Raw genomic sequence first — 14,562 nt, 5'->3', positions numbered from 1 at the left:
TGAGTTAATAAGCCTGTTTTCAGGTGAGAAAACAAAGATCCAAGAGGTCATCTTACACAGGTACTATGTTTTAGAAATGAAACTCCCACCAAGATCTTTCTTCACCCCTTTTCTTTCCGCCCCTCGGGTCACTCAGCCGAAGAGAGACAACACCCTAATTTGGCACATCGTTGGGAAAAACACCTTCGCAGTGTCTGTACTGATGTGTGCTTTCCCATTGTCGTTTCAGGACTTGTCGGCGAAAACGCCCAGCCAATCTTAGAAAACAACATTGGAAACCGAATGCTTCAGAGTATGGGCTGGACCCCTGGCTCAGGCCTGGGACGAGAAGGCAAGGGGATTTCTGAGCCAATTCAAGCCATGCAACGGCCCAAAGGACTAGGACTTGGATTCCCTCTCCCCAAAAGCACTACCACAACTACTACCCCCAATTCCGGAAAACCGTCCTAAGAAGAAAATAAACATGTTATAATTTTTAGTCATTATATCCCGTTGCTCTTAAATGACAGCATTGCTTCTGGTTTAGGAGCAGAAATATACATGCCTCAGACTCATCCCTCCAGGATCCCAAGTGCATACAGCCCTGCTACTCTGATAAACGTGGGATTTCATCAGAGTCCATGGTGCTAAAGTAAACACCTGTACCCTTTGGAGTTTTCCAGCAATTTACCTCTATTTCTCGGCATAAAGAACAGGCCCTTTTTCCTATTTATTTAGATCTCACATCGTTAAGTCTAATGCTTTGGTGGTTTCTTGTATGTGTGGATGTCCGGGCAAATGTGAGCACCCCACAGCTTTCTGAATTGGTGTAGGTCCGAAAGGAAGGCATTTCCTCTCCCTCCCGATCTCTTGCAACACAGAAGACATACTGCTGTAAAATCCGTGAACTTCTATGCAAATCTGTATTTAGCAGGCTTGCTACTCCCACAGTCCTTCAATTTGGGTTTGTCTAACGGAGATACCCATGGATTCTCCGCGGTGGCTTAGCTAGGATGAAGCTCACAGTTGATAAATAGCTGTCATGGTTTCCCATGGACGTGTTTTGTTTGGGCTACCTAAACCTCATCGGCAGGTTCACCAGAGTGCCCTCGGCATCCGTGTACTGCGCAGCTGATTGGTCTTACCTCATTTAGAACACAGTGGAATTGTAGACGGAAAAAAGTACGTTTTTTTACACTCACGAATGAACTGCAAAGTTCTATTCATTCAGACTTCTACCTCTCTCTTCCCAAAGGTTGATTTTTTTTTAAGTCAGCTGATTTTAATTGTTAATCATCAGAGTAAATTATTAGAATATTAAATCTATTTCTTTGCAGATGGATTTAAGTGGCTACCCCAAGAATTCAGAAATCTCTAACAGTGGCCCAGCCCGGTTATGACGTGGACAAGAGAAGTGATTGGTACCGGCTCCCCCACTAAGACCTAAGCCCTTATTTTCAAGCCAAGCGGGACAAGTTGTTTTCCTCCTGTGCCCAGTAGTACATTATTTCAGAATCAGAGTTTTCAGAGATTCTAAACTCCTCTTGATTTATAAGATACCGGTCTTCATCCTCATGATTAAGCCTGACAGTAATTATAATTGGCCTTCATTGGCTGGGGAAAAGTCATGATACCTGTGAGTCACCTTTCCTAATCTTTATATCGGTGGGGTGGGGGGTGGGGGGTGGGGGTTTGGTTTTGTGTTCCCAAAAGCATCTTAAAAGTGAAGAAGAGCTATACATGTAGCGTACCTCTTCAGGCGGCTCTCTAAAGAAAACACTGCCAAGCAGCAGGGAGTTGAGTTGTTTTGATAGTTTGCTAAATGTACCCATTTTTTCCTAGACATGAAGTGCTAAAAGTGTTTCCCAAAATGGGCAAGGCTGCCCCCTGGTGGCCATTGGACCATTGCATAAGAGCTGCAGAAGCAGATACCTATGCTTTATTTCCATTGGGGGCAGAGGGTAGGGTTGCTGAGTAATTTTTTTTTCCTGAAAAGGGGGCAGTGTGCCAAATAAATTTGGGAACTGATGTGCTGAAAGGATAGATTGGTTAGTGGACTCTAAATCACCAGGTGAGTTGCTATTTTGAACCATTTTTAATGGGAAAAGTGTGATTGCTTTCTACAAGTCTGTTACTTAGAAATCTGCCACTTATAAAAAAATGATTTTTAAATGCTGCTTTTATGTATGTGTGCGGTGAAAACAGAGGAGATTGCCTACATATATAATTTTAGAATTTTATATTTTAGTGTATAACATTGTAAGGTATTCAAAGAATTTTTTTTAATCCTGCTATCTAAACAACTTCTAAAATCCTCAGACTTGGAAAATGTACCTTTTGAAGCGTGGATAGCAAACTATGAGGTTATAGTGTGAACTGATAACATGGCGCTTCATTTTCACTCCGCTCTGTTCTAGTGTGTGTAAGAAGCCCATTCGTCGAGAAGAGCAGTGCATATAAAACGTCCCAATTGGTACAGAATAGCTCTGTAATTCGGTGTTGCAGTTGTGGGGAGGAGTTCTTATTACCCTTCTAGACAGGGACACATTTTCTGAAGCAACTCTCCAAAGATGCTCACTTAGTATCCTGGTGACCCCTCCAAAAAAAAAAAATCCATCTTCTCGCTTTCCCAGTCTTGATACCTAGAGGCCACTGTGTGGCTCACGTCACTGCCATTGAGTCAGTGCTGTCTCGTAGTGGTCCCACAGGACCAGGTAGATCTGCCCCGTGGGTTTCTGAGACTGTACTTCATGGGAATTGAAAGCCCTGTCTTTCTCAAGGAGCAATCCACTGGTGGTTTGGAACTGCTGACCTGGCATATTTAGCAGCCCAGTGCAACCACTAAGCCACTATCACCCTATCTGGCTCCTGGAGGTCTTAAACTATTTCTTGTTCGGCAGAAGTTATTGACTGTGTAATTTGTGAAGCAGCGTTCAGAGTAGAGGCTTGGGAGCATCCCATGCCTCACACGGAACAACTGAAGCCACACAAAGGTGGTCAGCGTTCTGGCCTTAAGAAAAGTCAGTGCCTGATGCTCTGGTTGTATCTGAATTGAATTGAAGAACTAAGCACTCATTATCAAAGTAGGGACTATTTCATGTAAATCAAATATACTTTCAAGTAATGACTCCCACTAATTTATTTATTTTTGGATAGTTAATTTTTGCCAGTCACTTTGCAGAGAACCCAATGCCTTCAAAGGAATTCAGTGGAATAGATGTTTCCTTAGACCCGCCTGAAGCCACGCACTCTCCTGTTCCACAATATCTAAAGCCTCCTTTCAAATTAGTTGGCTATGTTAAAAAGCACCATAAGGAAATTTTAGGGAGGGAAAAGGTCTCCCTTGCTTTCCAAGTGACCCATTCCCTCCTCACTCCACCTCAGCCATACCCGAGAGAGGTTGGGCGTGACGGCGCACCAACACCCCACCCTCACCCCCCTGCTTCCCCTTAGGTACTTCTTATGCTTGATAATGATCAAAAGGTGTACTGGAGTCATTTCCTTCCTTCTCCCCAAAATGCAGTTTTAAAGTTACATTCCTCTCAAATGCCTTTGCTTTAATTTTTCAATTATGTGACACCTCTTAAGAGAAAATCCATTCCTTGCTAAAACCTATCAGTGAATGCATCTTAGCATTGTAACTTTAGACTGCGCCATGTATTCTACGGTTATCACATAACAGGAGTTAAGAGATTAAGGTCCAAGATATGCGTAATGTACACATAGAGGCTTAAAATGCACATGTATGTATGCAATGTATAGTGTGTAGTGTGGTGACAAGAAACTGCATTTTTTCAGTATGTTTGTTTTAACGTTTCGAATTGGTATTGGAATTGAACAGACCATTGCTTTTCTTCAGTACACTTTGAATTTGAGCAGATGTTTCACAAAAGAGAAGTCACTATTGATAAGCTTTTAAAAATCATTTCTGTTTCGTCCTGCTAAAGAAGTGATCTAAATTGGCATTGTAGAGTGAAATGGTTTGGCAAAGAATACTCTGATTTTTTGTTTTGTTTCCTTTGGGTAGAAAGCTGTGTGACCACAACAAAGAGTGAAAGAATAAAACCATGCGTAAGAATGTTACTTCTGTGGAGTCTTTGTTTGCTCATTACATGCTTCCCACGTGAAAGTAATAAAAAATACAGTTGAAGCCTATTTTTTTAAAAAACCACCTACTTTCCACTGGCAATTAACCTCTAAGGGTTCGTTTAAATCCACTCTTCTCTCTAAGCCCAGGAAACTTAAGTGTTTTCAAAACCAAAAGTTTCAAGGAATAAAACTACTGTGTATTTCATTCACAAAATGTATTCACCTCTGCTTATAACCTGCCCTGTCACATTTTCCTATTTTTGTTCGTTTTGTCTGGCAAGGGCCTCCCCTCACTGGCAAGGTCTCTTCACTCAAGGACTCGGACTCTCAGTTACCTAGAGATGCTGCCTCCTCCCTTGGACCCTGAGCTCAACCAGGCTGTGGGTCCGCAACCACTGCACCTCCTTAGAGAAAGTTGTACTTCCTGGTTTTCTAAATGTTTGGTAATAACTCATCAAAATGTTGAATTCTGATGCTATAGGAAGCCTTTCACTGTGTTGATTGCATTTTATCTCTTCTCTAAATAGTGAGTATAGTTGTTAGAGTAAATGGGGGCTTGGGGGTTGAGTTTGGGTTTTTTTTTCAATCCAACAGGTATTAAATACTCATTTCTTTAACAGGCTTGCAGTAATATATACTCAACTGATAAGTGGACCATGCAGGCTCCTTCTGCCGGGCTCCTACTAAGCAAAGACTCATTACTTTACTCACCTGACATTTTAAGTAGATCCAGATTTGTCTCCAGTGAGTCAGTGCCATTAACTGCCAGGAGTATGATCTACTATCGCCACTTTTAGTTTTATCTGTACATTAGAGTTGTCTTCTGCCTTTGAATTGTCAGATAGTTTAAATCACTCAGATTCACCGACCTCACTCCTGTTGCATTGTCAGATGCCCTGTTTACGCCTTAAAATTTTCAAGAATGGAGTTAGGTAGGGTGTGTGTGTGTGTGTTAAGTTTGGTTTTCCATTTTAATTTAGAAAATGGATTGCTAGTGTTTTCTGAGTAGTGTATGGTACTTGATTTCTCATAAACTTGGTAGTTACGAAATTGTAAAATGCTGAAAACAATCTTCATTCTTCTTTAAGTGTTTCTAAGACATTTTCAATTATTTCTGAAAGCTGTCTTTTTTTTTAATGAAACCATCAAGAATGAGGCATGCTATGCTGCCACTCTTAATATATACCTGCTATATGTTTTCCAAGAAGCAAATTCTTTAATAAGAAATTTCTTAGAATGTCAGAACTTCCTGGATAGGATGAACATATAATCTTGGAAGAAGAAAGGTGCGATTACTCTCTTAGATGGCAGTGCCGCTAACCTGGGATCCAAAAGTCCTTCGTGGGATGCCCTCATTTACTATGGAAACAAGAAAAGGGCATTCGCATTGTATATAAGAGAGACTTCCAAAAGTTTGTGGGGAAATGTAATGAAAAGATAACAGAATTTCCCTCACAAACTTTTCGAAGCCCCATTGGATGTATGTGTGGATTTTCACAAAACAATTCAAGTGACGCCCTTGTAGGCACACTTGAAAGGTGTGGACTGTAAAATGCAAAATCACAATTTATCAAATGAAGGCTATAGTGTCCTTAGGTTAAGTCCTTAGGCCCATAACCTGTTAAGACTTGGCCTTAACCCTCTCACATATTTACATGCTAATTTTTTTTTGAACACATCTCTGTGTACATCACCTATTTAGTATGCCGGGGGATGGCCCTTTCTAACGAGGAAAGCGGCTGTTTTGACTCCCACACCATCGTAGTTCTCCGTGAGGTCCCTTAACTCAGCTAGAAACAAGCTGCAGATTTCCCCCCACTCAGTGAGTAATTGTCTGCGCTGTAGTGACAGATGTGCAATATAGCAGCTTCTTCAGGAAAAAATTAACAGTTTGTCCAGCATGTCAGCTCGCTCTTTTTAGTGCTTGGGAGGTCTTGGCCCCATTATGGATGATTTAGAAATTGAGGCAAGCAAAGACCAGCTGCCTCACTGAAAGGCTTCCTGAGCCGGCCTCATCTGCATTCTGGGACTGCTCACAGCTAGAAATCTGCGGGCCCCTCTGGCCACACGATGAGTACGGGCTGACAATGCCTTGATTTGTTGAGAGAGAGAATAAATGGGTTTTTCAGAAGATGAGGAAATATCACCATTACCGGCCAATTTACAGCGTTTTATCTGTTCTTCAAACATGTCACTTTTGTTATTGTTGCATGGTAATTACATAGTGAAACGGAAAGAAAACAAATTCCGGGTACATATTCAGATGGATTGCAAAATCATATAATCCTGATAAATGCCCATTTATGATACACAGGGACGAAAGGTTCATTTTAATTTTGAATGGCTCACTCAGTCATAAATAGGATATAGGATTAAATTCCAGAGAATCCGATTACATCAAAGCAAAGTCTTCTCAATTTTTTTTCAGTCTAGAAAATTCAGGGAGGTGTCGAGTATTTTTACATACAGAGTTTTCCTAAAACAGTACAAAAAGTGAACTCGGAATGCCCAGGAAAGCCATGGCGTTCTCTGGCCCTGGGTCAGCCCTGCAGGCGGCTTTCAGAAGCCCGGGGAACTGGGATAGGCCGGAATCTTTTCAGGTGAGAGGAGCATCCTTCCATTTTGAAGCTTTCACGCCCTTGGCCACTCCGGAAAGCTCAGCAAACGTTTGAATACTAGAAATCAAACGTATTTCCTGGTGTTTCTCTTTCTAAAGCATTTCTTCCCGCACCCCGACACCCGTTATTATAAAGGCATGTTGCCTTTGGAAGTTCAACCGAGTGCGCAGATCATGAAAAGGAACGGGGAGCAGCACGCCAGGACCTCTACTAAAAATATCAGGTGTGTCAAGTACTGAGACTGCTTCGTAGGAGCCCGGCAGAAGGAGCCTGCACGGTCCATTTGTCAGGTAGGGATATATTACTGCAAGCCTGTTAAGTCAGTGAGTCTTTAATACTTATGGGCTCTCAAGTTTGCCGTGGCAGGGAAAGTGGCACAGGAGAGGGGCACCAACAGTTACCTGATGGCTCTGGGGTGACACGCGTCACTTGGATTCATTATCCATTGGCCAGCACTGGTCACACGGGCCAGCTGGGCTTCAAGAAGCCACAGATCGCAGGGGAGTGCCTGGATGTTATAGGCAAACACTATTTCTGCCACGTGGTCTCAAGGTGACACATCCAGGCTGGCAGTGTATGCCCCCGGGAAAATAGAATTCGGAGGGGAGACTTCACTCCCGCCCTGGGGTGCATGATCCTTTGGCTGGAGGAGTCAGGACTGGGAAGCAGGAGAAGCCGGTCTACAGGTGACACGAGAACGAAGCAGAGAGAATGACACAAAATGCGTGGGTCTGCCAGAGCCCTCAACATCTGACCGAAGCTGCTAGACGCTCCCTTTGAACAGAACCGAGGACCCATCGGTTAGCAGGTGGAGCAAGCAACCCTTTTCTAAAGGAGCGTAAAACTTCTCCTTGCCTGGGTCTGGCCTCCTCTTATTATTAGACTGGATACTTACCATTTGGGCCTAAACATCCTATTAACAAACAGATCAATCAGAGGGTGACTCATTCCTGTTACGCAAGGATTTTTCATGCTGGAAAAGAGCACAGAGCCCCTTCAGATAGCATTTTCTCCAGTGCTTATTTATAGATCATTAAATACTTAACAGAGGGAAAAAGTAAAAGCTGAAGTGCTTCAGCCATTATGTATTAAATGCCCATCATAGGTTCAGAAAAAAAACAAATCTAAAATTATAACAACAGTTCATTGTCCAGTTTTAAAAGTGTTTCCTGCTAGCAGCCCGGAAGCTAACATGACTGTCTTCCGGGTAATGCAGGACCCCTGAGCCTTCTCCTGTGGTTACATTGGTCCCTCAGGTCTTAGCCTTTGTTCCATAAGATAACCCCTTTATCTTAAAATAAATGTCCCTTTTCTTGGTACAGTTAGTTCAAGAGGCTTTCTGTTACTTCCATAGAGTCCCAAGTCTCTACTGGCTAATTGGCTAATATTTCATTAAAACGTAGTATAAAATGCTAAAACGTGCCTCTGTACTTGACCAACTACATTTCCATGGACTGGAATCACCTAAGTACTTACAGTTTAAAGGAGCTGTTACAGCCTTTCCTGCTTTAAAAAAGTTCTTTCTTGTGGCAAGAGAGTACCTATTTTCAACAACTTAGCCTCCTCTTCCCTTTTCTTATAAAAGATTGAGCTCAATTCAATCAAAGCCCAACCCAGTGATTTCTAACTACAGAGGACGCCTCAAGGCTCTCTTGGAACCTTGGAAGATAATTCTTCACATGGTATTTTGCTTTTGAAATATGGTAGTAGAGATACGAGAGTCTCTGGGTGGCGCATATGGTTAAGCGCTCTATTAGGCTAGAGCTTGATAGTTCACACCCACCCTGAGGTGCTTCAGAGGACATGCCTGGCGCTCTGCTTCTGAAAGGTCACAGCCACGGAAAGCCAGAGAAAGTACACTTCTGCTCTGCACACAGTGGGCTGCAGGGAGCCGAATCATCGCATCCGTAACTGGTTTGGTTTTGTTGGTTATGCCTATAAAACTTTTGGTATGTTTCACTGAGCTATTCGACACTCCTTATGGGTCACCGAGCAAAGGAGAGCATAGCAGAGCTAGGACAAATCAATAAGCCACTTCCTTCAGTCCTAGCGTCCCACCTCATGGCTCCTTGACACACCCTCCAGCTAGCGAGTTCCACTGTGGGCTGTTGAGGGCAAAGGCCTGTAACTGTTGTTCGATGCCATCGAGTTGGTTCTGACTGACGGCAACCCCTCTGCACAACAGAGCAAAACACTGCCCAGTCCTGTGCAGCCTCGCCATGGTTCCTGTGCTTGAGCCCATTATTGCAGCCTCTGTGTCGATCCATTGTGTCTAGGGCCTTCCTCTTTCACTGCCTCTCTGCTTTACCAAGCATGATGTCCTCCAGCAACTGGTCTCTCCTGTGTCTTTTCCCTATCATCTGATTCAGTACCACTCACTCAGGATCTTTGGGGCATCTACCATATGCTTATCACCGAGTTTGTGGTGATGGGGATTCATAAGAATTGAGTAGTGTACGACTGCTCTCAAAGGATACTTTGGAGATGGATGATATATACACAAGGATGATACTCAAATATTTAATACTATTTAATAACCTGTCTGGCACCAAGGCTGAACAATGAATGTGAATACCCATCCTATCTGAATGGATGCCAGGTATCCATTGAATGGAGCCACCTATCTGTCTTCTGTGCTGTCCTGTGTGCTGCTGGGATGTTGGAAGCTGTGTCGTTCGTCTTGCAGATACTAGCAGGATTGTTTGTGGTGCCCAGCATTCCATGGAACTTCCAAATTAAGGCAGGCTCGGAAGAAAGGTCCAACAACCTACTTTTGAAAACCGTTTATGAAAACCTCACAGATCACATCAAAGTGTTGTCTGACATAATGCCAGAAGCTGGCCCTCTTGGGTTAGAAAGCTCTGAAAGCACACGGGCCACAGGTTGAGCTGAACAATGATCATGACCATGTCGCAGAACCAAGCAACATTTGTACCTGAGGCCACCTCCATGAGCCACCTCAGGACGACTGACAATGACCAGGGTAATTGATACAGTGCAGTAAGACACGCCAGCCTTGCTTGTTGTTGTGTGTTGTCAAGCCAATTGCAACTCATAGCAACCCTGTGTGACACAGTAGAGCTGCTCGTAGAGTGTCTTGGGATGTTGGGATGTTCCTTAAGAGCAGGGGTGTCAGACTCCATGAAAACGCGGGCCATTTTGTGCAACAGGCAAGATTCACGCGGGACACATCCCATTCACCAATTCTGTTAAATTTATATTTTGAAGTGAGGATTCAGGAATATGGATAGGATAATTGAAACACGATACAATTGCTTTTATTTAGACATTTTATTGAATGTATTTATAAAATGAAAATAATTCTTTTTTACCCAAAATTTGCCAGCGCTTTCCTCTTACTAGTTTTCACTTACCTCTTATGTTGTGACTGGAAAATAGAACAAAGTAACTAATAAAAAGCACAAAATGTTGGACAGCTGACAAACATGAAGCACAATCGTTCGTAATGGCTTCCCTCTAAAAATGTTACCTAGTGCTGCCATTAGGTCTGATTCATAACAGCACAACCCAAAGTGCTCTTTTTAACCTTTTCACTATTGGGATCTGTTTACATGACGTGACACAGAGTGGCAGACATATCGCTTTCAAACGTCACCGGAACTGAGCCAGTGCCTTTAGACACATCCACAAGCCTGCAGGAAAGGCACTGGGCCGTACGTATGCTAGTCTTCAGTAGTTAAAGGGTTAACGAGGGAACTGTGTGTACGGTATTGCCTCGATCTCCCTTAAGCTCTATTTTCTTTATAACAATTTTGTCTATTTTCATCATATTTCAGAGCATCGCGGGCCACAAAAAATTACCTCGGGGGCCGTGTGCGGCCCACGGGCCGCCAGTTTGACGCCCCTGGGTTAAAGGAACAGACCCCAGATCTCTCTCCCAGAGTAGCAGGGGAGTTCCAGCCGCTGACGTCACTTAGCAGCCTCCGTGCCACTAGGGCTCCTCCCAGCCTCACTTTCATCTCATGAAGAACGGGAAAAACAACACATCTGTCTAAAATGCTAATCTCAAGATAATCACATGCCGTCGTGCATGCTGTTCAATTGAGATGGAAGGGGCGGCCCGTCCCTGCCCGTGCAGACAGCAGCCGTGGACAGTGCTGCTCTGGCAGGATAAGCTCAGGGGCAGGGTCCTTCCCAAGTGGTCAGTTCATTCTCGTGATGAGACTCATTTCTAAGTGAGGATGGCAAGACTTAGTCTCGCATATTTTGGTTTCTTCTAGTCCCTGGCAGATGACATGGTGCTTGGTCAAGCAGAGGGAGGCTGCAGCAATGGGCTCACGCACAGGAACAATCCTGACGGTGGCGCAGGACCGGGCAGCATTTTCTTTTGTTGTACGCTGAGCTGGTAAGAGTAGGAACTGGCTCTGGCACATACCGACAGCCAGAAGGGGCACCGTGGACACTGGTCAGCAAAGGAGAGTAATGCCTGGGTAGGTTGCCACACAGCTCTTCCGATGATGCTGTCTTGATAGGCTCTCCCCCCAGTGAAGCGAGTCTCCTCTCTCCACTTTGCCTGAGTTCTTCCTCTTGGCTAGAGAGCAAGAGTTCCCAGCAACATGTCCATTTGGAATCACCTTAAAGCTTACTTTTTCCTACCAATCTTCTCCTTGTAATTTTATTTTTTATACAACACTAACATGGTAAAACCATACGTGTTCCCAAAACGAATACATTAAAAATGAGAAGTAAGGTAAGTTCATTTTTAAAACTCCTTTGCTTTAAAAATGTGTTCTCATCAACCACTTTCTACCCAACTCGATGGCACCTACAACAACAATCTAGTCCGGGTCACAGGTTTCCAAACTTATTTGACTTATGGTCCCCTTCAGACTTCTTTTTGTTTCCAACATTCAAAGACCATTTGCAAGGAACATAAACTGAGTCCTTGGAGGGTCTCGAAGGAAGGGATGTTGTTGTGAAATGCCACTAACCCTGTGTGCGACAGAACAAAACACCGCTAGCCCTGCGCCATCTTCCCAATGGCTGCCATCCGAGGTCATCGGTGCAGCCATGGTGCCAGTCCTTCTTGTCTAGGGTCTTCCTCCGTCTCGCTGGCCCTCTGCCAAGCACATGGTCCTTCTCCAGAGGCTGGTCTCTCCTGATAACAGCAGTTTCTATTTACATTGTGATAATTAACTGGAGATATGCCCCCTGAAACTTTGCTGACTGGATACGTGCAAGAAGAAAAGCAGCCCCCCAGATCCAAAGACTACCTGTCAATAGACAGAATGCTTCCAATTGTCTTACACAGAAATGCCAATGCCAAGTATTTCTCTCATGTCCCAAGTCAGAATGGCTATTTATACGATCTTGTTTAAGGGAAAACACTTCTTCAAGCAAATACAAATAGGATTGCATGTACCTATCTCACACAGGGCTGCCTGGGGCTTAATCTCATAACTCAGAGAAGAGTTCGGGGAAATCGGTTAGCAAAACGTCTGCCAGAGGGGAGGAGAAAAAGAGTAACTCACGTCCCCTCCAGTGAGTGTAATTTCTCCGCGAGGCCAGCTGGCAGTTTACAGAAGTTTACCTGGCGTCAAACCTGCTGGTGACTGTGTTGTTCTGATTTAGAAATAAAGGATTGTCTCAGAGGTAGCTCTCCACATCATTCCACTGGATGATAGACCCCAACTTTAATACAAAAATGAGAGGCAAACCATTCACCCTGGCTGCTATGTTGACCTCAGGCTTAATGCTGGCAGGTTTCAGAGGCTGTCGGTGCAGCTGGGAAGCGGAGGTCACTGAGCGGGCTCAGGGATGGAACCAGCAAAGCTGGGCTGGGACCACTCTGCTTGAGGCTGCCTGCTGCCTATGATGGAATCCCCCATCTCGGGCCCAGTGTGAATAGCCCATAAGTACACAAAGTGGTTTTTGAAATCTGAATAAGAGCTCAGCTATCATCGACAAAATTGTGGTGCTTCCAGTCGAAATTATGAAGAGGTCCTGTTTTCCACTTTGTTTTATTGGCAAGCATCCTTCCCAAAACGGACTTTCTCCATAATAAGCTGTCATCGGATACAATTGTTTCAGATATGGCCACCGTGTTTGATTGCAGGGTCTGGGGGCTTCCGACAGTAGGAATGCGATGCTTAAGCTTCTTCACTTAGTGCCTGCTGGTGTACAAATATAGGATTTGGCAATTTAGCCTAAAGCTTTTGTCTCTCCTGCTACATCCACCCACTCTGGGAGGTATTGGGAACAGCTTTCCCCCAGGCACCCAGGCAAGAGGAGGCCCAGAACGCAGAAATCACAGCCAAGGTGTGGGCATGTCTCATGCATAATCAACTCACAAAATGCTGGCTGCGAGACCCCTTGCTACAGTTGAACTTTGGGCTCCTCGCCACTGAAACAACAAAAGAAAATAACTGCCAAATCCTCATAAATGCTGCAAAGAAGCAGCTGGTAGCCAAAAATACCCATGTTAATAATAGTAGTGAAACTAAAACCAAAGCTGAACACAGAAACACATATCTGTAAAGAGAAAAAACAAAACAAGAATTACTGAGAGGGGGTTCAAAGACCTTTCTGTAGCATGCAAATCTGTAGAGGTTGAAGTTATGAGAAAGGAGGAATTTCAAAATCAGAAAACATCCTGATACCCTCTAGTTATTAGCAGAGAGTGTTTTACAAATAGAATAATAGGCTTCACTAGGATACGAATCCTTTCGAGTTCTGCTTAGGATAGCAAACCCACTGCCACTGAGTCAATGACAACGTCTAGTGATCCTACAGGACAGGGGAGAACTGCCCCTTTGGGTTTCCAGAAACAGAAAGCCTCATCTGGCTCCTGCAGAGTCCTTGGTGGATTCAAACTGCTGAACTTAGATTTAGCCCACACCAGGTAACCAATATGCCACCAGGGCTCCTTCTTAGGGTGGTAGACACTCCATATAGTAACAATATGGGGGGAATGTTGTTCTGTGTATCAGAGTATCATGATAAGCAGGACTGCTAGATGAGCCCTCTTGAATTTCCTTGAAATAAAATATTTCACTACTTGATGTATTCTCAAGTCCTTTAAATCATTTACCAGCCTGTTCATTTAATGTGGCAAAGATTAATTTTTTTCAAATATTGATTTTCCAGGACAAGATTTAAACTCATGTTCAATGCTAAGTATGATGATGCATTTAGCATATTTATAAAACTGTGGACATTGTTTAGGGATTACATTGTTATTGTTGTTAGTTGCCATCCAATCCATTCTGACTCATGGTGAGTTTGGTGCAAAACCTGCCGATATGTGGAGTTTGGGGAGATGTGGACGAGCTTTCTTTTCTTTCTGCCCTCAAGTGAATTTCACCTTCATAAGGTGAGATTAAAGTTCTCAGGTACAGCTCAGTGCAGTAGAAGAAGCAACAGATTTTCATTTAGCGATAGTACTGCAGTCTTTTACATGTTAGACTCTCAAATGCAAGATCAGCAGTTTGAATCCCCCCAATTCCTGGCAACCCCATGCACAACTGAAGTAAACACTGCCCAGCTCCGTGCTACATCCATGATTGCTGACAGATTGGACTTTTGTGATCTACAGGGTTTTCATTGACTGATCTTAGCAAAATCCAGGATTCTCTTAATTCATCTTAATCTGGAAGCATAGCTAAAACTTGTTTAGCACCATCACAACACATAAGCCACTGCTAGCACATGAAGTGCATTGGCCAAGAATTCAAACTAGACCTTCCCCAAGGAAGGCATTCTATGATGCTCACCTTCCTGACACAACCGCTGAAGACAAAGCGGGTGAATAAGCAAATGTGGTAAAGAAAGCTGATGGTGGCCGGCTATCAAAAGATATAGCATCTGGGGTCTTAAAAGCTTGAAGGTAAACAAGCGGCCATCTAGCTCAGAAGCA

The 14,562-nt window shown here is 43.7% G+C and overlaps 1 protein-coding gene across 1 annotated transcript in view; it reads left to right on the top strand.

Moving 5' to 3' along the window:
- Positions 1-485, top strand: part of GPATCH2 (G-patch domain containing 2) — a 192,167-nt gene extending 191,682 nt beyond the window's left edge. The window contains exon 10 of the mRNA XM_004700146.2: positions 230-485. Coding sequence (XP_004700203.1) covers positions 230-450 — 221 coding nt within the window. The 3' untranslated portion in view covers positions 451-485. The remainder of the gene's footprint in view (positions 1-229) is intronic.
- Positions 486-14,562: the final 14,077 nt, after the last annotated feature.

This window comes from Echinops telfairi, unplaced genomic scaffold, assembly GCF_000313985.2.
Source record: "Echinops telfairi isolate 266 unplaced genomic scaffold, ASM31398v2 ScPeMD7_7424;HRSCAF=8462, whole genome shotgun sequence".
In the NCBI taxonomy this organism is placed as follows: Eukaryota; Metazoa; Chordata; class Mammalia; order Afrosoricida; family Tenrecidae; genus Echinops; species Echinops telfairi.
Note: the sequence above shows the minus strand (reverse complement) of the source record. Positions and strands in the feature narration are given on the sequence as shown.